The 27,958-nt window shown below is 39.5% G+C and overlaps 1 protein-coding gene across 2 annotated transcripts in view; it reads right to left on the bottom strand.

The window, feature by feature from the left end:
- The window catches only part of SMG1 (SMG1, nonsense mediated mRNA decay associated PI3K related kinase), a 98,032-nt gene that overhangs the window by 41,733 nt on the left and 28,341 nt on the right, over positions 1-27,958 (bottom strand). The window contains exons 5-23 of one of the 2 annotated variants that reach the window (XM_019541783.1): positions 25,388-25,446; positions 22,847-23,060; positions 20,663-20,788; positions 20,484-20,556; positions 19,413-19,510; positions 18,034-18,207; positions 17,025-17,249; positions 16,026-16,127; positions 14,435-14,704; positions 13,317-13,447; positions 12,069-12,230; positions 11,228-11,346; positions 10,329-10,416; positions 10,134-10,235; positions 8,856-8,999; positions 8,290-8,489; positions 7,792-7,988; positions 3,835-4,002; positions 2,018-2,172 (exon numbers count right to left, since the gene is read on the bottom strand). In XM_019541783.1, coding sequence (XP_019397328.1) covers positions 2,018-2,172; positions 3,835-4,002; positions 7,792-7,988; positions 8,290-8,489; positions 8,856-8,999; positions 10,134-10,235; positions 10,329-10,416; positions 11,228-11,346; positions 12,069-12,230; positions 13,317-13,447; positions 14,435-14,704; positions 16,026-16,127; positions 17,025-17,249; positions 18,034-18,207; positions 19,413-19,510; positions 20,484-20,556; positions 20,663-20,788; positions 22,847-23,060; positions 25,388-25,446 — 2,807 coding nt within the window. The remainder of the gene's footprint in view (positions 1-2,017; positions 2,173-3,834; positions 4,003-7,791; positions 7,989-8,289; positions 8,490-8,855; positions 9,000-10,133; positions 10,236-10,328; positions 10,417-11,227; positions 11,347-12,068; positions 12,231-13,316; positions 13,448-14,434; positions 14,705-16,025; positions 16,128-17,024; positions 17,250-18,033; positions 18,208-19,412; positions 19,511-20,483; positions 20,557-20,662; positions 20,789-22,846; positions 23,061-25,387; positions 25,447-27,958) is intronic. The other variant, XM_019541784.1, reaches the window with a different exon arrangement.

Raw genomic sequence — 27,958 nt, 5'->3', positions numbered from 1 at the left:
GCACAGGAAGGGAAGTGGAGTGGCATTTAAGATTAGCTCTGCATCTTCCTCGTGGCATATACGCCAAGAAAGTTGGACGCCACTGCACCTGACATTTTCCAAACGCCACTGATTTCAACATTGAAGGCCCCAGCTCATTTAAGCGTGCCTTTTAATTCATGCAGGACAGCCTGCTCTCCATTTTTCACTCATCATTAATGTTCAGGCACTGAACTCAGCTTCCACTCGGTTGTTTGCACCTCATCGAGGTTCATATTACTACTCAAAGCATCTTGCTTGTAATTCCAGGACCTCTTCAATTTCAGGGCCCCTAACAGCAAAGTACTGACAGAATCCAAGCTGTTACAAAAAAAAGGTATGTCAAACAAGCAGCTTAGACTTTTTCAGTAGTTATCAGTGCTTCCAGGAAGAGTTAAAAGTAAGGCCAGCAATTTTGGCATAGTGTTGCTAGTGACCCTTCAGATTATTAACTTCCTTTTCAGATTTTCAGAAGTCTAACAGGACTGTTGGGCTAGGGACAGAAGTTACACATAAACCAGTTTAAGTGATCAGGAACTAGTTTAAAACCTGTAACAGAACAGAAATTCAGTGTACTTAACCACTTTCAAAATGGTCAAAACTGCTTTAAGATAAACCAGGATGGATGTAGTCTCAGACTTGGGCCACATCGGTTTATAGAACTTCTGTCCCAGATCCCCTCCCGCTTCAAGTTAATTTACAGCCCCCCCCTCCGCCCCAGCATCCCAGGATGCTGTGCAGCCCTGGGCTGTGCTCTCTGCTCCAGTAGAGTAGGGCAGGCCCCACCCACAGCTGTCGCAGAGGTTCTTCCCCCACAGCACACAGCTTGGGTGGGGGGAGTAAAGTCCCCACTGTGGGCTTTCCCCACCATCTACACACCCCCCTTGGCTGGCAGGCTGGCTGAAGAAGGAATTTGGGGGGAGGGGGGGCGGAAGGGGGGAATGCCACCCTTGTCTTGCCCTGCTCCAGACCCCCAGCTAGGCTGTCCCCAGCACAAATAGGGCTGGTGGGGGGCGCCACGCCCTCCTCAGCCTGGCTCCTGGCTTACAGCTCAGGCAGGGGAAAAGCCCACAGTGGGTGCTTTACACATACCCCACCCCCCATCTCAGCTCAGCACAGCCTGGATGGGTTACAGAGCCAGCCTGGGGAGGCACTTCTCCCTCCCCCCACTCCAGCCAGCTAAAAAGGGGTTGTGGCTAGGAGACTCAGCTGGCTCCTGCCTCCACGTGCATGGACAGCAGAAGAGGGATGGAGAAGTGCCCTACTGGGGCCTTCCCCCCATGCCAGGGAGACCCTAGCTGGTGGTCCTGCGGGGGGGGGGGGGGTTCCCCCTCCACCCACTCCTCAGCCTGCCCAGGGCTGAGCATAGGGTGTGGTTACGTGACTTACCCAGCTCCCCATTCAGGGGAGAAACACCCCACTGGGGGCTTCTCCCCTCCCATGTTGGGGAAACCCCAGTTGGGGGGTCTGGTGGAGGGATTTCTTCCATACCTGTTTCTCAACTGGCTGGAGGCTTAGAATAGGGTGTGTTTGGAGGGAATCGCTAGGCTCTCTGCAGTGGCCAACAGGGTGAGGAGCCTGCTCTAGCATCCCCTGGCTACTGGCATGGGCCACTGGTAGGGTTTGGCTTCCTTTCCAGTTTGCAAATTGAACATTAGTTCACTTGCTCATTGGTTCAATCTAGGCAGTGAGAGAAATCTGCAAAGACTGAATCAATTCAGCCTCAGGCTTTCTGACTGTCTGTATTTAGCCTTGATGCTTAATCTGTGACAACTGAACTACACCCTTGCATATCTATTTGAAAATGTAAATGCATAAGAAATTCTAAGACATGCAAACCAATGCCCAAAAACACATTAAATACAATTCTTCAAACAAAAGAAAATAGACCAAGCACCTTGATACACACAGTAATTTTTTCCATCAAATACAAGGTGAAGCCTCATGTGATTAGGAAATAAGCCCACATTCACACCATCTAGCCATTGGGCAAACTCACCTTCCTTCTGCTTGCTGGGCTACAGAATTAATCCAAGCAAGACTCTTCCCAAGTACATTGGAACACCAAACAGCTATTCCCTGGATAGCTTCCGGGCAATGAAGTTCACATAGTGCTTCCACCAACATCATAATCGTCACTTCCAATTCATTTCCCTGAAATTAAATTTCAGTTCAACAGCTAGCGTTTACAGTAAAAAACTATGTACACTGTTCAATGCTTAAAACAAGTAAAACAATGTATACACACACCCCGCAATGAATGTTCTGAAAAGCCATTTTGTTTCCACACTCCCCTTAGGATCTTTCAAAGCCAGGTTCAGGTTCTGTGTATGACATACTCTGGTAAGACTATTAGGGACTGCCCTTTCTTGCTTATTGACTGTACTTAGGTAAAAAATATTTTGAGGAGGTTAATGAAAAGATAAAAATCACAAGTAGTTAACAGGCACCTATCTAGGAAAAAAACCCACCTCTCCCCATTAAGTAGTTCAAATTGTTATCTTGTCAAGTTATCAGTGCGCCCTGCAGCTTTTTACCTATTATATATATTCCTTGCCAACCACTATGAGTACATATAAACATTCAGGGAGGTTTAGGGGGAGGTTAGATTGAGTTAAAAATGACCACCTGATCCAAGGTAAGTCAGGATGGGAGGACAAGTGGATCAGGGGGGTCCAGGAGGATTTGGTGGGATCTGGGAGAGCAAGCGGGGTCTGCGGGGGGTGGGAAGGTTGGTGGGGCCTGGGAGGGTTTGGCAGGATCAGGGGGATTGGCAGTTCTATGCCCCCTATCCCCCTGAAGATCAGGGGCTATTTTTAGCTGCCCCCCCCGCCACGCCATCTCCCACCCCCAAATGAACAATGCCCCTCCCCTGATGAACCTACCCCCTCACATCCTGCCTGTCCCCCTCCTACCCACCCAAACTTACTTTTAATTGGCTGCCAGCACTGGCAAGCACCAGTGACACTGGCACTGAGTTTGGCTTGTGGGATGCAGGGTTTGGCAGGCTTGAGGGGGGAGGTTGTTGCTTGCCTGTGGGTGGGGTTAAGGGGCTAGGGGTCTTTAAAGAAAAAGAAGAATAGCCCAGTGGCAAGGGAGCAGGTAAGAAAACTGCAGTCCCGGGGCTGGGACCAGTGGCTGGGCCTTCCCAGTCATGGGGCTGTGTTGGGAATCGTACAGAAGTTCAGTTAGACTGGTCTCGCCTGGACCCAAACTAACTTAGACTACCACTGAAATAAGGTTAACTAAGATCAGGTCAACCATTTTCAAACCAAGTTAAACTTCCTGAGCTTCTGTACAGTTTGCACTTACAGCCCTAGTTAAATCAATGTAAGTGGAAATTACACTTGTACCTGGGCAAACTAAGTTAAATCAGGTGGCCATTTTTAGCACAATCTAACCTCCCCAAACTTCTGTACCTAGCCTCTGTAGGAAAGAGACAATCTTTTAGACATCTTTTCCCAGCTCTAGCGGCTGGTAAAGAGAGGGAGAGAGAGAAAAAAAAATCATTTTCACAATTCCAGGAAAAATTCCACCACAGATTGGTCTAATAAACATATTAAAACCTATTCTACAAGTTTTAGACAGGCTCTCATTTAAACAGTAGGAATTACTAGTCAAATATGAACTTAGCGTCCATTTATTTTGCATAATTTTCTGAATAAATGCATGAAACAAAATTTCCAACTTCTTAAAGGGTTTTGACTAATCATTTCCCCAAAATAGAAGAGTTCAAAAACAATGCTAGAACACAACAACTCAAGAACTGTGAAAAATTTCTCTCAACAGCTTACAAATGTATGAAAGTTACAGTACCTGAGAGAGACTGTTATTGGTCTTCATTTCTGTGAGTAAATCAAAACCATGTCTAACAGTCACAGCAGGCTGACCAGCCAATAATCCAACACGCATAATGGAAAGTCTAATACGAGTTAGCCAATCTTGGCAGGTCTGGCGGTTAGTATAAAAGAATGTCCTGATAACCTTTAGAATAGGAAGAAAGATCCTGAGTTTTATATTGCAAATACTCTTTTTGTGTAAATTAATGTTAAAATATGCAATGATATGTACAACACAGGAAGAGTTTCCCCCTCTTCAATTCAATTCCCAAATAGTTCAATTCATTTAAATACAGAAAGACAAGAAACAAAACACTATCACTACTGTATCAAAGTTCCATCAATAATTCCATTATTAAAAAGTCGTATAGTATTAACATTTCCTATTCACAGCAGATTTCTGCCATTTTTGTTCCGTCTTACCCACCCTTCTGACACCTGTCGGGAGGGTTATATTCCCCTAGTCAGAGAGTCTGGGAGGTAAGGAAGGGGAAGAAGGGACAGAAGGTCCATTTCTTAGACACCACTCACTTGCTGACCTGAAGAATATGCTCACATTCTGCTTTCAAAAATCTGTTAGTTCTGATACTGGACAATCAGAACATGAATAAAAATGACAAGGAGTCAAAAACAAGTATACATAAGGTGGTATCTAAATATTACAATCAATCTGGTACATTTGTTCAAAAACTGATGGAAAGCTTTCTAAATGGGGTGGATGAAAATCAACGATTTGAAAAAAGACAGATTTTATTATTTAAAATCAGAATTTTTTTTTTATTTAATCGGGTTTGTTTTTTGTTAAGATGCCTTTAAACAAATCCTATATAAAGATAGTTTTAAATGTAAGGTAAGTTAAAGCTCAAAGATATCATCATGGAACATGGATTATAATGTCTAATAATATACTATTTGAGACAATATATTCATGCAACCTTTTTAGAAAAGTTTTATAAATTGGTCACAACAGGCCACAGACTATATTAGGGGCCCAATCTTATGGGTTCCCAGAGACTCCTCTACAGATTAGTAAAGATTAAAGAAACTCTACCCAATGGGGCTCGGTCTAGAATAGGGGTAGGCAATGTTTTTGGGCAGAGTGCCAAAAACACCTGCAACCTCACTTCATGGGATGTTGGTGTGCCAGAGGCGGATGGGAGCCATGAGAGGTCCAAATCCTTGCTGCGGTACTACAGACCTGACCCCTTCCCTGCCATCCGCCCAGAGGCATGCATGCCACACTCTGGTTGGTATACATGCTGGGGGTTGCCTATCCCTGGTCTAGAAGATCTCATTAAGTATCGCTGTGATGCTTAGTTTTAGTTCTCAAACCTGTGGGTTTGTGTCTCCAGAGATAACATCCTTGTTAACAGCAGTATACAATGAGACATAACAGACCTGAACAGACCATCAGCCCTATTGTTTCTCTGCAAGTTTGTGTACACAGAGTCAAGCCCTTACCTTTCTCTAAAAGTGCAAAGTTTCAAGAAGTTAAATGATTAGAGGATTGTTGGGGGTGGAGTAAATCTGGACAAGGAGGAGGAGTCTGGAAATAAATGCAAGGAGGGAGGGGCAGTAGAAACAAAACAGAAACATTTTGAGCAGAATATTCCAGAAGTTTTGAGGGATACGTTTCTGAGTATAGCCTGTTCACTGATTTGAGATCTAGTGAGGGATTAGTATGGTACAAGGAAAAGCCTATGATGGCAGCAGGCTTGCCAGGCCGTAAGAGAAGAAATCAACAACAAGAAGAAATCTAGAAGGAAGTGAAGAAAGCCCCAAGCTAACAACATATGGCTGCAGCACCCATTTGATGTCCTTCTAATACAGCGTGGCAAAAATATCCCGCAAATATCCATGACTAATCTAGTGAATTGGAGATAGTTCACCTCCCAATGACTTCACAAGTATTTGCTTCAATCAGCTTTGGCAAATAAAAATAACCAAATCATAATTCAGCTTTCTGATGTAGCTGCAAAATTAATCTGAAATAGTATCAAGATAAAATCACTGCTTTATGTATAGTATAGTGTGTACCTTCTAAAAATGAAACCTGAATCGAGCTCTGAGTTGTGTATAATATGTATTATGTTTATATTAAACAACAAGAATACACTTTTTGTAGAAAACAATGCATCGCAGGGGGTTAAAGAGATCTTGTTCCTTTAAGAACAGAAAGCCTGGCTAGAGAGGCCAATGAGCTGACAGCTGCAGGCTGGGAAGCAGGCTAACAAGGGAATTAGCCAGCACCTGTAGACAGTCAGCTGACCGGAAGGTGGCAAGCCCTGGGCATATATAAGCCCCAGGGCTGGGGCTGGCAGGGGATTAGTTCTCTGGTAGCTGCCAGGGGAAGGAGCTCTTGCAGGAAATAATTATTTAGAGATGTTTGATGGCCCGGGTTGCTGCCTGCAAGATTAACAGAGCTCATAAAGGTACCTGGGACTAGGAGGAACACAATAAGAGAGAAATTTATCTCTTTGAAGGGGCAGAATGTGGCCTCCATTATTACTGTTATGTTGTAGCCCAGGGGCTTATTTTTCCGTTGTCTTTTATACTAGTGGACCAGAAAGAGGCTAATAGGGAAGGAGGCAGCCTCATTGGGGCACACGATTGTGTAGAGCCCAGCAGAGGGGTGCATTTGCAGGGGCTGCGTAGCCCAGCACCAGAGGGGTGCACAGCTGCGGGGGCCCAGTGATAACAGGAGGCCGAGTTAGAACAAGACCTTATCAGTGAGACAATATTTATATACCACCTGCAAGGCATGGGGCATGATAAAGGGGAGGTTTTGGAGCCATCGCTTTAATCCATAAGGCTTGGGGTGTTCTGTGAAGCACCAACTTAGAGCAGAACCCAGCAAGGGATCCAAGAACTTGCAGGGTTTAGCGGGGTCCAACATGACCGACTGCAGAAACTCATGGGCAGCCTCCCTCTTATGTATACCAACAAGACAGGGCAGGCAAGAAAAGAAGGCGCCTGCAGGGCATAACTGAGGTGGGCACAGAGCCCTAGGGGCATCATGGCCATCCCCAGGGATCCTGCACCATGACACAATGATTAAAATCAAGGCTACCTGGCCAGCAATTTCAATCATAGATTTACATCTATTTGATTTACATCTAGTCCACCCTGTTTTAATTATATAATTGAACAGGCAAGGTAGCAAAAAAGCATATTCCTATAGAAAATTACTTATGATCCCTTAATATTTACAAATGTCAGATAGGTAATTTTTACCATTTCAATATAAGTAGCAAACAGTAAAGTTGTTCCCTCAAGGGTTTTTTGTTTTTTTAAGGTAACTCATTCCCATGGCTAGAAGCTTCACAAATTCAATTGTAAACAGATCTATTTGTTTCAAATGCCTCAGAAACGAGTCTGAAGTCCCTCATCCTACATATATTTTACAACAGAAGTGCTGATAACAGTTTAATATACAGATGGGCATAGTACCTTTAAATTCACACCAAAGAGTTATTCACTTGTAAATCCTCTGTGACCTGACTGATACTGTGCTGTGGTGCAAGGTATTTTCCTTGAAAACTATGAACCATTAAGCAACTATGAGTCACATTAAATACAGACAAAACAAGAATGGGTGAGAATAGTTCATGTTCTTTACAAAAAAAATACTTCAATATATAAAACTTTATGAAAATAAGAACATGAACCTATATGTTGGGAAACAAGTCTGACCAAAATTGATCTTCTGAAAAAAGATCACAACAAGCAGAAGAAGAGATGGGCTACCTTGAGCTTTTTCTTTTCTGCTTATACCAGAGTAAACTTATCATCTTTAGATTTCTACAGATAGTTAATATTACAGTGAATTATAAATTTTATGCATGTTGAGAATCAGCAATTGCATCACCTCATTAAAATATGCCTATATCTGTGGGACACTTGCAGTAATGTTTGCACTGTAGAGGACACAAACCTTGGGTGGAGATGTAAGTGCATTAGCACATCCTTCATAAGCATTGTACATCAGTTTCTCCAGGTTCTCCAAGTATTGTAAAAGGAGAACAAGCCTAAGCTGGTTGCTGCTGTGTCCCTCATCATTGTCTGCTGTAGTCCACTGGCTAACATCTTGATCAGGGTTTACTGTGTGGGCTGCAAGACTTCTAATGATACCTATGAACAATTAATCAGAACATACCAGACTCAGGTCATCAGTTACATAACATCCTGTACAGTAAATAGAAGTTGTATTCAGTCTAAAAATCATTGAGATATACTGCAATTAATATAACTACGTAGAGCCTCCTGAAGTATTATTTCATATCAGTGCAATTCTTAACATCTGGGACATGTCAAATGCCTGAAAAAACTGCTTTAAAATTAAATCATCATATTTTAACATCTTGGACACAAAGTTGTTTAGAAAAAATGCTGCAAAATTTCTTAGCAAATATCAAATAAATCTTTGTATTACCTTCAATTGTCTGAAATGTGTCTTGGGCTCTGCCTAGAGGAGTCCTTAACTTGGAAAGGACAGTAAACTGTGCTGCTTCCCAAACAGCCCACTGCCAAAGAACAGCATCAGCCTTCAACAGATTGCGTGGAATGGTTGATTGATCACGCTTATCTAGTCTCTGGCAGCTGTAGAACAGTCTTTCTAACCAATTGTCCTTCCTGAAAGGAAATGCTGAGATATAAATAACAGTTCATATCTACAAATATCCAGCTGTAATGTATATTAGCTAGTATATGATTACTCTTATAATCACAACTCTAACTGAGTATGCCCCCTGTATTTATGCACACATTCGTAAACGTATACAAATTAGAGGGCTACAAAACAATAAAGAAGCAAAACAACGTTAATATTAGCACCTCCCTTTCATCTAGGTTTGCTGGTGAGCTGTATTAACTACTGAAATTCTAGGTAACCGACATGAACCAAATACATGGACCTGTTCAATACACATATAGGTCTACATTTAGTAATGAACTGCATGTATTGTTCATACTTTTATCAACTTTAAAAACAGTTCTTACCCAGTTCTGTGAGAGCTTCCATACAAAATAAAACTGATGACATCAGAAAAATCCTGCGGGTGGAATGTGTTACTTGGAGCTTTGCTCATGTGACTTCTTATAGCCAAAGAAATTTCTTGTATTTCTGTGTGGCTGTGGTTACTGCTGACAGAAGAAAGTGTATAATTAAAATATCATATATATTTGATTATTCTTAAATCAAATCTACTTTTTAAGCTTCAGTAATATGTGGTGGAAGATTATTACCAACAATTATTGAAATTATTTATGGCAGGGATTTTTGTAGATGGCATCTTCTGTTGGACCAACTGCAGGGTTGGGACAGACCTAGACAATTATTTACATTTCCTCATCTTAAATTATAATTAATTATAAATTAATTCTTAAATTATAACTTATACTTTTTCAATTAATCATTATTTGTATTCCGGATATAATCACGCCAATTACTTCAAAATATGTTAAATTAATGAACACAAAAGTTAAGATTTCCTGAGGTGCAAAAACTAATTTAACATCTGAAACGTGATAGTCTCTGATGAACAGTTCTCATCGTTTAGATTATTTTTTTTAAGGACATGTATTATTCTCCAAGAAAACAGATGACAAATACAGCTTAATATAGACTGAGGTTCAAGACTGGTGGGCTGGATGATTTACCAGATACTAGAAGCAGTTTCTCATTTAATTTTTTTGCCTATGTAAACTGAACTATTCTACTGAACTACGGTGTAATCAAAATATTAAGAAGAGGTATTAACCGCTGTCAAGTGTTACTAGTCACTTTTATCCTTGAGAAACTTCTGCAACTCAACAAACGTTAAGCCAGGAGCACATAAATTTGTCATCTTAAGGAAGCCATCTGACAAATTAAATTCTGATTTCATTATACGTACACTGAAGCAGCAATATTAATTCATGTTAAGATGCAATAGTTAGAAATAAGCATGCTTTCTGATACTGAGTATATAAAATGCATTTTTTTAAAGCCAGGTTTCAGTGTCCCAAAGACCAAGAAACATCGTACGCTGCTGAGATTAGTAAGCTTCTTATTAACTTCAAATTTTGCTCTAGTTTGTCATAAATTGTCACTGCACACCAATTAATTTCCTCCTGTAACACCATGACCCAGTAGAAAGGGTTATGACTTTTTAAAAGAATAATCAACTGTGAAGTTAAGCCTTTTGACTATATTTGAAATAGTGTCTATTTTCTTGAATTTAAAATCTAAATTAATTTTAAAACATTTTTAGACACAATTTTATTTAAAGAACTTACCTCAACACCACAGCCAAAGGAACTGACTTCAATAGCCTTCCAAAAGCTTGTCTTACACGGGCACCACTATGAACTAGTTGAACTCGGCACACATCAACACACCTGTATCAAAAAGAATTAAAAAAACACAAATAATAACAATTGTAAAGCAAAAACATATTAGAAAACATACAGCCCCATTGGAAAAGTAAATACCTTTGTAAAAGATCATCTGGCAGGGAAGCTGACAGGGCATGAAGGCTGCTACATGCTTGAAGACAAATATTCACATCCTCAAGAAGGGCTGCATTATGAGTAAAAATTAACAATGTTATATTAGCAATAATTAAATAATCCATTTGTTACTATGGCAAGTTATTTGAAATTATTAGGGACTATTATATACTTGTATATATACTAAAAAAATGCAGAGAACATTAAGTATTACATTTTATTCTGATTTAGCTCCCTGTGTTTCATTAACACTAATGGATGCTCAAGATTATGGAAGAGGAAGCAATATCCTAGTCAAGCAAATTCAACATAATTTGTACATTTTTTAAAATACAAAAGATACCTTGATGCTATGTAGTCCTTCCTGACTTTAAAAATAGCACCGACAAGCCAATCCTCATATGCCCTCTATGCAATAACCAAATGCATTATCCCCATCTTACCAAGCTAAATGCCCAAGGTCAGGAGTTAAGACCTAGGCTAGGATTAGACTAGGGGATACGCGTGTTCCCACATCGCGATCTGCACTTAGTTTCATAATCCAGCAGGTCAAATTATGATAACATTTGGCAAACGGTTTCTAAAGCCCCTGGACTGCCAAAAATCAGTTGTAGCACTGAGAATATCAATAAACCAATTCTGGGACCTCAGTTACTTCATGCAAGAATAGTTTTCCTCTCTAAACACCAGACAACTTTATGGGGTAGGGGGAAGAGGCAAGGAAGTGGTTACACAGCTGCTATTAGAACTATCAAAAATGCAAGTCAGGAGGGGGCCCTAGCTATATCTATCAGTTGTGCTTACAAAGGACATAAGTAATTGGCAAACAGCAGCTTATAAAAAGGTAAGTAATAAGAAAAAGCAATTATGTGAGAGCTTACTGTTAGCTAGGAGTCCTTTACAAAACTTATGGAAAGATGGAAGAGAGAATAATGGTGCATATGTTTCCGATTTTTTCATCAGAACAGCCACTTCCAAAGCCCAAGTCATCAGTAGTTTTCTAAAAAGACGTTAAAGAACAGTCAATTCTATATACTCTTCTCATGCATCTCATTCCTTTTATATCCTAAATTGTTATTTCAAATTGCCCATCGGCACCTTAGCCCAAATTCTTAAACAAAGTTACTCATAAGGGACTTAGTTAAATTGCTGTTTCACAATTTTTGCAGAAACCACGAAAAACTGTGATCTCTACAAAAAAAATGGCATTGACTATTATTTCCCAGGAAACCAACCAAAAAAAATTCCTTAAAAAAATTAAAATGCTGGCTCCCCAGTGGGAACCAGCAGTCCTCGCTGTTGCTGAGGCCCACCTTCACAGCCCACCTGAGAGAGAAGGCACCGGTTGGTGGCGTAGCACAAAGGACAGCAATCAAGATGGCGGCTGCACCCTTGCACCTCTGCCAATCAATGCCAAGGAGCTGGGCCACAGAAGGGCAGCCAGCAATCAAGATAGCGGCTGCCCCCTCATCTCTCCTCTCCCCGGGGCCTCTCTGCTAATCAGCACTAAGGGATCAGGTCTCTCTATCAATCAGCACGAAGGGATGGGCTGCTGTGAAATGACCACAAAACTGGGCCATGACCAAGACGTGACAACTGCTTTCTCTCACTGTGAATCTACCCACAGCTGTAGACATTTTCTTGCTTCTAATATTCAAGCCAGTAATGCTAGTGGAAAGAGAAATCCTGTGAAGTCAATAATCAGAAATCACTAGTAGTTACCTGGTATCTTGAGTGAGATTATCTTTCTTAAGCAATAACCCTAGAAGGTTTAGTATGATAGAGAAATGTTTTTTTGTAGCTGTCGTCACAGTACTAATTACTGCTCCATCAAACAAAGAGGGTGAAGAGGAACTGAGGCTACTAGATATGAAGTGGTCATGCCTGAAGGAAAACATTAAAATAATTCCTTTTAATACATCTCAAAACTAGAAAAAAAAGTGTGCGTCACATCCAGACATATTCAGAAATTAGTTTAAATATAACAAAGCACATGACTTTCTAACAGTAAAACTTCATAAAATATTTTCTATGCTGGCAAACATCATCTCCACAGATAAATTTCAATGTGGCATAAATGACTGAATAAACAGGCAGGGGTTAAATATAATTATGCTGTAATTTGTTTCATGCTGTGACTCCAAATCTTGTTGAAGCACTGAAAATACAATTTCTAAATTAAATAGAGAGATATGAAAAAAATCAACAACATATGTTTGCAACACTGACTGGGGAATCTAGCATCAGCCTTATGTGCATTTTATCCAGCTTAAAAGTGCTATTGTTCTTCCTTGCCACCAGGAACACTGGACTCGACCACAATACATGCAAAATATCTTAAAAATGAGTGATTCCTTGTATAGTCACTCTTGTGCCATCTTAGAATTAAGATGCATATCAGCAATCTGTTCCTCCCTACATTTATTTCAAGCTAGAGTTTTTATATCACACCTTAGAGAGTCTTATGGTACAAATCTAAAAGTTTAGTATTTCTGGATACTTTACAATAAAATTTACTTTAACTTCTGCAGTTACATTTAACGATACAATGTTCTGCCAGATTTACGAGAAAGATGTACAAAATGAAGTGCTCTACAATGTGGAACTAAAAGAATAAACTAAATACGAGTTTAAAGAGAAAATACCAGTTTCTTTTTTTCCTCATTTTTTGGTCCACATCATTTATAGAATACTTGAACTAGAAATTATAGATAAAATACTGAGAGCTTATTTTTTTCATAGCTGATTACTAGCTCAAACCAAAAAAATCTAGGTCTAGTTAGCAAATGGGCATTCATTTGTTTCAGAAGAATACCGTGCAGGAAATAATACTGTATATTTTTTATATTCGAAATTGAAATAACTGAAAATAAGGATTAAATAGTATAAGAAACCTCACCAAAAAAAAAAAAATCATATTAGCATTTTTAAATTCTCACTTAATCATTCATGATTAAATAACTGTCATACCTGGAACAATGCGAATATAAAGTATAAAGAACTGCATACTGAACAGCAGGGAAATGCACTGCTATATCATCATGTACGATCATCAGATTTTTACTGAGTAATGCAAACACAGTTGGAGAAAGGGCCCACATCTGTAAAACAATTGTCAAGCAAGTGTAGAAGTTTACAGAAAGGAAACAGCTATTAGCCATGTTTACATGCATCTGAATTATGAAGGAAAAGAAGTCATGAGTTCTGTTTAAACAAAAAGTACCATACTAAGAACTTGGAGTCAGTACTTTTTTACTAGGACTCAACCTTTTTTCTACCTACACATTTTCAAATCTGAATGAATACACATTCCTGCCCTTAGCTAAGGAAACCCATCTGGGTCTTTTCAGTCTCAAGAGAGATGCAAGAGTAGATTGGGAAAATACTGTGGAAACTAATACTGCAGCTTTGCATTTTTCTTTCCTGCAGAGGAATTTTCCAAACTCTTTTTCTCAATGCATTTTTCTGCAGTACTTTTTATGCAAATTTATTTAATATGATCTTTCTTGTAATTATTCTGCCCAACACCACTTTTTAGAACAGCATATGGTATCGTGCTTTAAAGAACGTCTATTCACTTGGAAAAAAATAGAGAATGTAACATCAAAAATGTGCAGCTTACTGTCAACGTATATTACTACTATGACTGGCTAAAATTGCTCAGTCTTTTTACATGAAAAAGAATTCCCTGACAGCATTAGAAGCAATGCATTATTACCCCAATAAAGGAACTACAACCTGCGAATTAGATTTCGTAATTCACTGAACATTTTTAAACAAGAACTACAATAATCTTGGTGAATTCTGGAGCACTGAAATTACTAAAACTGCTTTCCCCATAAAGTTTTATGTAGGAGACCAAGAAAAATAGAGTCACCTCAAGTACAAATGCATACTATGTTGAAATGAAGTTTTATAATGAGTTTTATAGTGAGACCACAGAAATTTTATAGTGAAATGAAGTTTTCTAGTGAGGCACAGAAAATTGTGCTTACTTTGTCAATAAAAGTCAAAAATACCTATTCTCAAGAAAAATCAAAAGCCTTTTTTTTTTTTTTTTTTTTTAAATAATCAGATTCAATACTCACCCCAATCAATGAGTTTTTAGCATTTCCAATGGTACTTAGGGCACTGAGGTCAAATATAACTACAAACTTTGCATTAGCCACACTGAATACATGGTTCTTGAAAGCATCATGCTGGATTTCAGAACAGGCCTCAGGAAGTTGCAGGCTACAGAGGAGACTGTTCAGAGCACAGGTCATTTCTCCCAAAATCAACCTGTAAGCTGTCTCCAAAACTGGAATGTTCTTCAGGCTCAATACTGCTTGATATACAGAATGGGCTGCTGCAACAACCTTGAGAATTGAAAGATTTAAAATATCATTAAGAGACATCATTTTTGACGGTTTCTTGATATGGCCAATTAATGACACAAGAATAAGTCCAGTATAATACTATGCTTACTTAAGCTTTCAGTCTTCGATAGTTAACTCCTTCAGTTCACCTACCCAAAGCAGATTTTTGGATACCATTCAAAATTGACCATGTAAGAATTACATTTTAGACAACTGAATGTCTATTAATGGTGTTCAAGTGACAGAACAAAGAGCAATGGTCTCAAATTGCAGTAAGGAAAATTTAGGTTAGATATTGGGGGGGAAAAACCCAACTCTCATGAGGAAGATCATAAAGCACTAGAACAGATTACCCAGAGAGGTTGTGGACTCTCCATCCTTGGAGAATTTAAGACATGACTAGACAAAACCCTGGCTGGGATGATCTAGTTGGGGCTGGTCCTGCTTTGAGCAGGGGGTTGGACTAGATGACCTCCTGAGGTTTGTTCTAACCTTGTGTGATTTCTATGATAAACAAAAATATTAACTGAAAAAAACTCTAAAAATGAAATGGAAATGCAGTTAAAAACAACTAAATACATTTGGGACAAAAGTATACTTGGCACACAAAAATACCATGTACAAAAAAGCCTCCCACAGCCCTGGATTTTTAGACTTTTTGTCCAACTTTAATTGTTATGTTTATAGTATGTCACAGTTCAGCTTTCTATAATGCAACATTGTTTCTTACGGAGCAGAATTCTGTAACCTAAGTAGTCAATAATCTAAAAAGGCAGACAAAACTCTTGATGAAGTGGAATCTTCTATTAGACCAACTAAATGGTAGCAAAAAAACTGCCTTCTTTGCAAGCTTTTGGGCCCAAACATCCTTCATTAAGCAGAGGAGAATTCAAAGATTGTAAAAGTTCTCCCAGGCAGAAAAGAAACTTCATCTTGCACAGAAGAGGTAAAGGATGGTAGGGTTCCCTTGGGTTTCAAAGGCCCTTTGTGAAAAAGTTGCTCTGTGACTATTAAAATTAGGCAGAGACAAGGCTCCATCAGGCTTCTTCCCTGAAGGTGTCAGATGTCAGACAGGGAGTTGAATTTTGCTACTTTCCTGTTTAGCAATGAAGATAACATTTCCAAACGGGTAATTACAATATCTTCCATGTTTCAGGGATATAGGTTGTAGCCATATTGGGTGATATCGCTTTTACACCAAGAGTTTTGTCTACCTCTGCTTTTTAGACCAACAACAGCTAAAGCCTGTATCCCTGGAATACTCTAAAAATGCATAAAACTACAATACTGTATATTTGTTAAACAGGTATCAGCTGCTTACCTCTTTCTCTTTATGGTAACGAAGTACAAGTAGCTTAGATTCTGGTATAAACAATTTCTCTACAAATGAAGATGGCAGTTTTGTATTTATTTGTTCAACAATCTAGGGACAAGAAAGAAAAAAAATGAAGCATGGATAATATACATTTTCAATGGCCTGAATTTATGCCTTTTTATGTAAAACTCCTTTCTTCAAATATTCAGTACTCCATTAAAGATGCATGTAGCTGTTTGCTCATATCAAAGTTTGGAAATCAGTCTCAGAAACAATTTCACAATGTGTATGGGTTTTGGGTTTTTTAGATAACTTAAATTCACTTTCCACAGATTCACTATTCAGAGGACATGCTATTTTAATACTTCCTTTTCAATCCAATTGTACTCAAGCACATAGATGATATAGGTTGCTGGACATAAATTCCATGGTAGCAATCTAAAATGCTTATCCCCTTACCCCAACCCACGACTGAAGAGTAATTTAGCCAATGGTCTTGTTGTTGACATACATTGATCATGCAGAAGGTAGTACGGGGTGGCACATTATAGAGACTAACTGTTTCAGAGAGGCATGAGCTTTCATGGGCAGATACCTCTTCATACACTGATGTTTCAGCACTAGTTAACCACAACAGATGTGGCTGCATAAACTTACTAAATTCCTGGCCCTCTGGCAATCCAAATGCCGTTATCAATTTCAGAGAAGAAGTTAAGTTAACCTAAAGAAATGGCTTTGTCCCTAGGTTAAATGAAAGAGCAGTTACCTTGGCTAAATTAAAAACTACTCAACAGATAATTCAAGTTCGAGAGACAAATTCAAATATTTGTATTTGAAAAGGAAAGGAGGGAGATGAAGCAGTGATTACACAACCTAAATGGACTAAAATGGAACAACAGTCTCAGTTTACCATTAAATCAGTTTGAAATTCAGATACCTTAATAAGTCTGATATATAACATTTTCTAATTAGAAAAACCCCACAAAAATGAGAATTTGTATGTACCAGTGTCAACAGATTCAAGACTGAGATGATATAATCAGTACCACAAGTCTGGCAATTCTCCAGTTGATCTAATCCATATGTGATGACCATGTCACAATGTATAGTCATACTGGGGTCCAGGCTACCAAGTAAAACACCAACACACTCATTGGCAGCCGTCAGCACAGCTTCAGAAAAGAACACCTGGTTTGCTGCAGTCACGCATCTCATTACTCGATACAGAACCTGGAAGAGAGAGAGAGAAAGTAAATTAATTTCCATCTAAACAGACCAAGCATTGCATGTCATCTGAACAGAGCCAAAAATCCACATCCATTTGAAAATACATCTACCACACACTAATCCACAATGGAATGAGTATTTAGTTACTATAAATTGACAATGCGCATACAAACATTTATATTTTAATTAAATGAACAAACAACAGTCAAGTTTAAAAGCTGGAAACTTAAGAAACCTGCAAGCACACAGGAACTGCAAGTTAATTATTCTTGGTCCTAGTCAGCCCCAACTGAAATCCACATCAGAAAAATCTAACTGAGTTCAAAAGGAACAGGAGTTGGCTTCTTTTTTTCATTTGTGCCAGGAAAGCCCCTTTTCAGTCAACGTTCAAGTGAGCCAAAGATTGCCTTAGGCCTTAACCATGAAATTTGAGCACCCAAATTTTGTATGTGCAAGTAGTCTTGTACCTTGGATGTGCTGGCCTTGTTTAGACCAAATCCTTGTTTTATTGACAAATCCCAGCCACTTACAATACTGTTATACCACAAAAGTCAGTGTCATACTTTGTAATATTTAGACTGAGTTTACACTATTCCTTAAAATACTCTAGTACAAAACAATACACAGTATAAATTCCAGTGCTAATGTTAGATTGTGTTCATAATTATTTCTATAGCAACATAGCTTGAATAAATGGTCACAACCATAGATGATAAAAACCAGGCACCTAGTCAGAAGAGACAAATCTTTCTCAGTAAGTAATGTGAAACAGATACTGAAATCTTACATCAGTTACATATGCCTCAGTAATTGGTGGTCCTCTAATTGGGCTGAAGCGCTCGCCAATACTCCTCACCACAGTACTGAAAACCCGAAGAAGTGCAGCCAATTTTGGTAGTGATACAGAAGGAGGAGGAATATCTTCATCTACCGACTCCCCAGAAGCCACATGGCCGAGGTCCTAGGCATGGAAGTTTCAAATGTTATTATACAGTAAGTAAAAGCAGCTTTCACATATATAACAAAACAGCTACCTAAAAAATGTGGTTTTACTATCCGTTAAAAGGTATCCTATCCCATTTCACAACAAAAGAAAAAAGAAAAGAAAAAAAAATACTACAGACTTCTGCTAACACAGCTGTAATGGTAAGGAGGTGACAACATTTTATTTCTAACAGACAGCACCTATGAAGCTCTGCTTTTACCAGGAAACGTTTTGGGGTAGAATAAGTTATACCGACATATACTGGTGTACAAATTACAATTCTTATTCATGAAGGTTCTAACCATGCAACAGTCACCCTGTTAAATAGGGAACAGTTTTCTTAAAATCACTATGACAATTCAAAATCCTCTCATCTGTCTGAACAGGAAACCACAAAGACAGGATTACAAAGTAGGGAAAATACTAAAGGGAAAAAAACAAAACACCATGTCCCATTATGCCTCACTGGGATTCATTTATAAAGAATGATTAATAGAGCTACCTGCAAATGTTTCAGACAACTGTTCCTACAGTTCCCATCTTTGTATTATGCTCCTCAAAAACAAGGGGGTAAAATCTTGTCTGCAGTGAACTCAATGGGTGCTGACAGATGTGCAGCTCCCTGCTGTAACTCATGGAGCTTTGCAGAAAAAGAGCCATGAGTTACAGAGATCCCACTCCCCCTCGCTGTTCTCCGTCTGATCAAGGAGAATAGGGACACTACTGAGCCTCACTTTGGAGCCAAACCACGAGCAAGAGGCTGCCCGTCTCTCCCCTAGCCCCACCCCCCGCTCTGGTGTTGTCTGGAAGATGGGGGAGGAGGACTGTCTGGGGTTTGCCCTGCCTGTGCTAGAGGGTGGGATGAGTTGATTGGAGCCCCTCAAGGTAGGAGGCTCCAATCCACTGGCCTCACCCTTCAGCACAGGCTGGGAAAACCCCAGATGAAAGTCCCTTCCCTCCCCTCCCTTCTTGAAGACAACTTCAGTGACATCAAGACTTCATACAAATATAAGAAGCAAGCGTGCAGTTTCCTTTTGTGTTCTGCACTTTGAGCTCCCTCCCATATTAATCTCCACATGCTTTCCATGAACTTGAAAAAAGCAGTACTATGAATCATACTGTGTAACTATGACATACTCTATTTTATAAACTGCTAATGCTGCTATACAATAACTGTTTACCTCAGCATATGCTTCCATGTCCTCTAGAAACTGTCCCAACAACGTGGTGGAAAAAGCAAGATCAGCTACCCAAAATGGCTCCAAGCTCTGTAGCCATCCTGAATAAAATTCAAGTCAAATGAAACAGAATGAAGTACAAAACAGTAGTGTGGGCCAATCTTTTTAGTAGGTATGCCACAAATCAGCACCCCCCCACTCAAAATGCGCTGCTCTGCTTTCAGCTCCCTACCCTATCTGTGGCTCAGTTGCCTGCCCCTACCCCTGTCTGCTGCTGCCACACATCCCCACACACCCATGCTACTTGGGGCACATGTGCAGCAGGCTAGCCACCCTTATATTAGTACACTGACTTGGGTATTACCAAAGAAAGTAAATGATGTTCACGTTAGAATTTCAAATTAACATTTTTATTCATAATTATTGGCATTATAGCAATATTAGATGTCACATGTCAAGTACTTGTTTGAAGAGGCTACAGGGGAGGAATTAAGAGAGTTTAAAGTTATTTGCCCAAAGTCCTTATGAAAGTCTGTGGCATAAGCCAGAAGATAAGCCTTTATCTTCTGATTTCCAATCCAGTGCTTTAACCATACATCTTTCTCTCCTTCTTTACACAACATTATTTTTGGTATTAATAAGGAGCTTATCCTTTTAGAAGTTAGTTTCTGAGAGCTGATAACTAATAAAAGTTCTACAACTGCTAGGGAACACAACTGATACTGAAATAAAAACATCCTTTTATTGGATTTTCTAATTTTTTTTACTAAAACAGAAAATGCTGTGGATTAATCAAACCAGAAACATTTGCTTTTTGGTATCAATTCTCTAACCCCAAGTAGAGACAGGCTGAGACTTTTATTAATTCATGACAATTAACTGAAGCTGTTCTCAATGACATACAAAAAACCCCTTTGCTAGGGACTAAGGGATGCCTGTCCAGTTCTGTATGCCATGACAGTGAAACAAACACTTAAAAATTAATCGAAACAGTCCAAAGTATGCAGTAAACCACTGTTAAATATTGATCACATATTACATTTTGATCACACACATTTTTATGGCCAGACTTACCAGACACCTGTTGTGTCAAAGAAGGTTTCTGAGTGTGATCTATATGCCACCCAACCAATATGTCAACCGTGTCCTTGAAAACAACAAAAATAGCAAATCAGTCTTCTTTAATTCTGTGAAATGTTGATACAGCATATTAGAAGGTATAAAAAAAATAAATAAATCAGGCAAAAGCTTACCCTAAAATTGGTGCTGAAAATATGTGGGTAACATCTGGACACAAGAAGGATGCATTTAACACATATGCAAAGTAACTCTGGTGTATCCACATTTTCCAGAATAGACTGCAGGCTGGTCATTACAAGCTTAAAAACAACAGCATATTTACAAGAGCTAGTTATTTCAGTGTATTCCAAAAACAGATTTTAAAAAGTCATGAGTTTTGTTAAACACAAAGACATAAGAAAGGCGTGCTGAAAAATGGATGGCTGCTCACGATGATACTGCTGTAAACCTGTAGGTAATGGTTTGAATCGCAACAGTGTCACAAATGCTATTTATCTTGTCTCCTAATGAAAAATGAGAATCTCTAGAGGTGAACTGTGGTGTGAAATGGTAAGTGGAGAATGATAAATTTAACTTTATTAGGAACTGCGATGCCTAATAAGGCAACCATTAGAGAGGAGTTGGCAGCTGTTAGATGTTCCAACGAACTACTTAAAAACTTGAAGTGGAAGGAGTAGCACTCCTAACAAATGCCTACAATTCACATGGGCTAGAATGTACACTCAAGGTTCTCCAAAATGATTGAGGTTTAAAGCCTTGTCTTGACTTAGAAAACTTTATACAAATGTTAAATATATTGTAACTCCCCAACGTTGAACCCAGGCTACAAGCATTTAGGGTTTCTCCTATAGAGCAACTTTGCCTTTCCCAAACACTAAGGACATGTCCTCACAATATGATTGTTGTTAACACTTGGAAAAGGCTAGTTTGAATACTACACACCAAAAGTTTAGTGCAGTGACTCTCAACCTTTTCAGACTCAAGGCACTGCTCAGAAAATGTCAACTCCTAGCTTTAACCTGATTTTTCACTACAGAAAGATAACAGAGCAATTCTTCCATTGCCAAAAGCTAAGAAAAAGCACAAGAGATCAGAGTGATTTTAACACTCTGGACTTCCATTTGAAAGTTCTGGGTTTATCTTGTGAATGTTGTTTGCATACCTAGCAGTGCTAAAATGTCACAACACCCTGCAGCATCCCAGAAAAGATCTCAAGGTCAAGAACCGCTGCTCTACTGGTTTACTGTAGGCTGGGGACTAGGGTAAGCCAGAGAAGTTTTCAACTTGGAGCAAGTAATGGGAAAAGGGGAGGGTATTTCCTACTTGCAGTCAAGGAATTTACAAGCAGCTTAGCTGATTAATTTCAATTTTTGGTGAATATCTTGTCCATTATCAAGGCACCCTTGTAACTGGTTTACATTTTGAGTGCTCTGCTGGGAAAAAGACTAGACATTTCAAAATGCAAGCTTACATTTCTACATTTTATGATGCCAAGCCTCAAAGTTTACCAGTCACTCAGAAATCACTACTTAATATTATTTTTAAAAAATGAACAATTAATCTTTGGTCCTATGCACATCTAAACTGCTTTTTTAAAATTGAAGTTATCTTTCTTTCAGTGCTAGGAAAGTAATTCTGAGCTCTAGTTCTCTAAAAAGAGGCACTTATTTCTTACTTTCAAATCAGGTAGAGAGAATTACTCAGCCGCAGCCAAACCCTACCAATATTCCTTTGTGGACTTCAGAGGTGGCCAAAGAGAGTCTGGTATTTAATGGGACAGTCGTAACTTGTAAATATGCCAATGTGACAGCCACACCAGAACAGAATGGAACATTTCACATGTGGAAGTACTTGCTGAGGCCAACGAATTATCAAAAATAAGCTTCACTAATCATAAGTATTTTTAAATATTCAGAAGGCCTGCTCACGTCACTCCCCTGAGATGAATCAAGTTTTTCCACAACTCCCTGGTTAGACAGAGGGATTTGAACCAGGGTCTCCCACATCCTAACCAAGTGCCCTACCCTACTGCCAAATGTCTTTGCTTGATTTAAATACATTGCTGCTTTCGACCACATACTCCATTTTGGAGCTCTAAACTCCCTCCCAAAGGAAGTTCTACAAAAACTGAAAAATTCCCACAAAACCTCAACTCTGATAAAAATGAGCCCTTTTGGAGGAATATGTATCCAGTGAAAAATGCCCAACCAGTTCTAAAAATATATGCCTATTGTGCCAATATACTGTCTGATTACTTACATTATTAATCTCTTCAGTGAAATGAGCAAATGTTAAGCCAAGTTAAGCACTATACTGAACAACAAAACAATCGCCATTTTAACTCTTCTCCTTCTTACCTGCATTACAGATGAAAAGGCTTTCTTTTCTCCCACAGTCTCTAGTGCTTTGTAGGTTGCACACAAGTAAAGAAGTTTAACTTCATCTTTCGTGGATGGGGTAAATTTGCTAAAAATCCATTTAAAGATCTTCTCAGCCTCATAGCTCAAAGCAGCACAAAGAAGGCCAAGACAGCAAGCTCCTTCCTGTCTCAGTTCTTGAAGCAATTTGCTACTGTATTTATAACAAGAAGTAAATTTACACCTTTGAGAGATGACCAGTTAGATCTTTTTAAAACAAATAAGAAGTAAAACAGAAAAGATCCTGAACACATTCAGCGCAAGTTTTGTGTAAGCAATTTGCTTCCAAAGCAGAAACCCATACATGTATGAAGGCTTTGTATTTCCTCCAGTAAACAGCTACAGCTGCCACTAGGTTTACATAGAAATAATTTGAAATGGGTTTTCACTAAACAGGTCAATATATATATAAGTTTAGTTTTGTTCCCGGACAAACATAATGCCTTTCAGACAGGTCAATGAATATAAGTACAGGCACAAGCAAGAAATAATTCAGGGTCTAGTCATCTGAAACAATCCTACTACATGCTCCACATATAGCAGGTTTAATTGATTTCAGTTCTCATCTAGATGCCCTGCAAAGCAAGCTTGCTCTCATCTGTGGCTCGATCTCCTCAATGGGAGATCTGTTCAGGAAGTTGCCTTCTCTGACAAAAGCATGAGAGTTTACAGCTGGCCATTGTTTTAAATTTAGCTTTTCCTTGAATGTATGTTGCCTGTTGGCTGGGGTGGGGAAGCTTGGGACAATAACTTATTTCAAAATATGTCCAAGACTAGTATATATTTTACTTCATATTATATATAGTACACAGGTACCAAGCTTGTTTCCTGTAATCTGTGCGTTAATATATGTAGATACTCAGATTTGTTCACCTATCTCACTCTTTGTTATTCACCATTCTAAGGACTGATTATTGCTTTTAGGTGATAATCAAGCTCCCGTACTGTGTGTGCAAATTTAAAAACTTAACAGAGTTCAGCTAATTAATTCTGACAGCTAAAAGCACAGTACAATAGAAGTGACTAGTCCAGAAACTACCGTACAGAAGTCAAATGCACTGAATCTAAAAGGTACAAAGTATTTTAATTCTTTAAAAGCAGAGAATTTACCAGAGTGGATAAATCCACTTACTTCAGTATTTCCATTTACTTCAGTACTCTGCTTCTAACAGCAATTAAGTATCCCAAAGGATGATCCATCATGGCCTATGACTGAATAAACTAGTCATACAATTTTTTTCCCCAACAACCAGCACATACTTTTTTCATAAACCCAGAAACCTTGAAGTTTTATAGCACTTGTAAGATAGCTGAATACTATCTAATGCAATTATGGACTTTCCAACACTCATAACAAACAGATATTTCTTTCAAGTGCTACTTAAATTCTTCAAATCAATAATCTATCATTTCAATTAATTCCTCAGATTTTAACAAGTAAAAATATACTTCCTTTCCAGAGTTCTGCTGTCTTTCTTTGTGACAGAGGTAAAATGTGAATCAGGGCGTCTACAGAAACTGTGCAAAGAACTACTATATAAAATTGTGGTGCAAAAAGTTGAAAAACTGCAAGGTAGAGATGGATAAAACAGGAAAGTTTACAATCTTGTTAGAAGCCAACTAAACATCTGTTGTTTTGATTTTGTTCACGTGGTCTGCTGGAAGATCTCACATTTGAAACATGATGTTGTTAACTGAAGGCTTATTTAACACACCTGCTGTGAATAGGGTCATGGGTGACTTTTACTAGATGTTAGTCAGCCCAATATACATGGAGAAATTAGGAATGATGGAAGTGAATTGCTATATGAAAATACCTTTGACAGATGGGACAGATTAGAAGTAGTGCTATCAATATGCAAGATATACCAAGTTGGTAAGCCCCCAAAGCGACACTTTGTTGCGATGACCACCACAAAAAAAAAAAGTGAGGCTACTTCTAGTGCCGATGCATATTCATGCTAAACCTTGTTTTAACTAATACTTCCTACACTGCACATGAAAAAAGTATGTCAATGTCTATATAGCTGTTTAGTCAAAGGGACACAACTGGAATACAAGTCTTGTCTTTGCATGAAAATCTGTATTATTGTTAACAAAATACCAAGATAACCATTTTTTTTCCTTCTGACAGATACCCGAGGCATCTGTCACTTTCATACTTTAGCAATACAGTGGGATTTTTGATAGGCCTCACTGAGATTTGACATTCAACTGCCTGAAGCATTTTTTTTTTTAATCCAACCTTATTACATAAAATGTTATCATGCCAATAAAATGCTACCGAATAGAAAAATTTTTTAAAGTAGTTCCGGTTAATTCTTATAAATCAGAGGTAGAAATTTTTTTAATGTTTTTAAAGCGAGACAGAACATTTAACACACACTACCAGGAAATGGTTGTTTGGGAAGTAGTTCACTTCGAAAAACTGAAGTTGACAGTGTCTCAGGGACTACATTTTTCTATCTTATTTCAACTTACCTTTCATTAAGTACATCATGTATGGCAGTCAGGATATTATCCAGTTGTTTAACTAGAACCTATAAGTTAAAGAATATATATTTAATACTGTCACAATTGCCAATACAATCCCAACTACACTTGCATTAAAACACTGTTAGCACCTACATTTGCTAACTAACAGGATACTGCTTTGCTTTTGTTGGCCACTGTAGAGACACAAACTATATTTAGCAGCTATACAATATTGTGTTACATGATTGTGCTTCATACTAGACAAGCATGTTAGCAAACTGCTATGAAGCACTGTGCTAAACAGTTCCCACTCATTGTCTTCCATCATTTTCTCCAACATTGTCTTCTACAGCACACATTACTGTACTAAGCATAAGAGAGAATCAGTAAAACAATTAATTGATTAGTTAAAAACCTCTCAGGTAAATAACTACATTTCCTTAGATGGCCCTAACTTTAAAATGAGTTAAACAATATATTTTTCTGTAAGAAAAGGCTATTTATAAGCCCACAATTTAAAAGCTAGGAGAGTATGTATGAAAGAGTCTGGTTCACCTGCTGGCCTTTACAGACTGGCTCTGCCCCTTGACCATCTCCTCAGCTAGTCCTTGTAATAACTCAGCCCTCCCTTAAGTTACACAAAAGCAAAAAAACAGAAAACAAAACGAACCCTTCTTCTCCTCCCAGGCCCTGGAGGAAGAACTCTTTGGCTCTGGCTCTCAGCCCAGCAGCCTGGATTCTTCTGGCAGAAGGAAGCTCAGCTCACCATTTGCTTTCTCCTCTCCTGCTTACTCTCATAGGAGTTTTCCATAGCTCCTAGCATGACACTCCATCTGGACCCACATGCGCTGCAGCTGGGCTCTCAAGGAGGCTGCCTACTTCATCGTAAAGGGACAGACCACCCCATTACACATCTTCCCCCTGCCACTTCCCCAAGAGTGGAGTCTGCAACCCATTCTTCCATATCTAATCCCCACTCCATCCCACAAGAAGTCCACAATGGCACATGCAGCTTCTGACTGGTGGCAGATGTCAAAAGAGTAGGGTTGTAATGCCAGGTACTCTGCTTCAGTCTGGGATTGGCTTCTTACATTATACCCCCTTAACATGGTTAAATGTAATCTGTAACCAGAGAAAAGGGGACCCCAAAGAGATAATATCAGAGGGTCTCAACCCCTACTTTATGGCAAGACACTCCTCTTACTGTGCATTTTTGTTCTTGGGGAAGGAGATTTCTACTTGTATATGGGATTGGGTGTTCTCCATTCTCAAAGTCTGGAGACAGAACAGTCTCAAGGCTTCACTTCAAGGCTGCTGTTTATAGGACAAACCTCCAACTAAAACCCAGATTGCACAGCACTGAATTAATGCACAGTATTCATATTATCTCTCAAAAGGCATCTGAACATGCTGAATACCACAACACTTCCCTGGGTGCCGGCTTGCACAGCTTCTCTTAGTGAAGCTGTAACTGCCAAGAACAGTGAAATACAGTACCAGTAATAGCTAGCCAATCCCAAGACTAACTTTAGTTGCCTTTCCGTCTTAGGTACAGGGAATCCTACCAAGGCCTTCACTTTGTCAATAAAGGGACTAATTCCTCATTTCCTAACCCATACCTCAAATCTTTGGTTTTCCTATAGATAAGCCCAAATTCTGCAGGATCTGCTGAGAGGCCAAACCTGCTATAGATGTTCTTTCCACATACTATTAAAACAGGAATCATCCATATTGACCACAACATGCTTTCAAAGTGACACACCAAACATTTTTGGTACAAACAAAGATACAAAAGTGCTCTAACTAGAATATTGTTAGATATTATCCAGCAAAAATACCTTCCTGGCAGGTTTTTATAAAAAGAATACAGATTAGAGGTGCACTGACTGATACATCGGTCCAATATCAGATTGGCACCCATTATGAAGAAAAATGATTATATTGGAAATCGGCCTTAAGTGGCCAATAATTTGGCCAATAAACACCTGTTTGTGTGCACAGCCGCAGCACAGCATGCAGACAGAAAGAAGCACAGCCTGGCAGCGTACAGCTCGTAAGTCTGTTGTGGTAAAAGGGGAGGGAAGGGCCTGGGCGGGGCAAATCAATGCCCCGCACACCGGGGGAGGGAGTAGGGCTGGGGTAGGCGCTGTGCTGCGTCTTGTCAGAGGGGCATGGTGGGGGAACATGTCCCTCCACAGCATGCTGGTCATGCAGGAGGGAGATGCCAGGAGTGCCTCTGGATCTGTGCAGAGCAGGCCAGACAAGCTGTGGGCTGGGGGCCACACTGTGCTCAAGATGGACAGCAGCAGTGCTGGGGGGCGGGTGGTAGCTATGGCCAAATTTGGGCTGGCTGCAACCCCCCATAGCCCACCTCCAAGCACCGCCACCATCCGCCCCGAGGGCAGCACCGCAACCTGCCCAGTGCAGATCTGGAGGCACCCCCCACCCCCCCTGGACAAGTGGTGGGAGCCACCCCCTCCATACCCCCTAGACGAGGCGCAGCTCCATCCAGCACCTGCTCCGCCCTGGCAGGGCAGCATCTATCCCAGCCCTACTCCCTCCCTCACTGCAGGGGCT

Source organism: Crocodylus porosus, unplaced genomic scaffold (genome assembly GCF_001723895.1).
Source record: "Crocodylus porosus isolate Cpor-Errol unplaced genomic scaffold, CroPor_comp1, whole genome shotgun sequence".
In the NCBI taxonomy this organism is placed as follows: domain Eukaryota; kingdom Metazoa; phylum Chordata; order Crocodylia; family Crocodylidae; genus Crocodylus; species Crocodylus porosus.
Note: the sequence above shows the minus strand (reverse complement) of the source record. Positions and strands in the feature narration are given on the sequence as shown.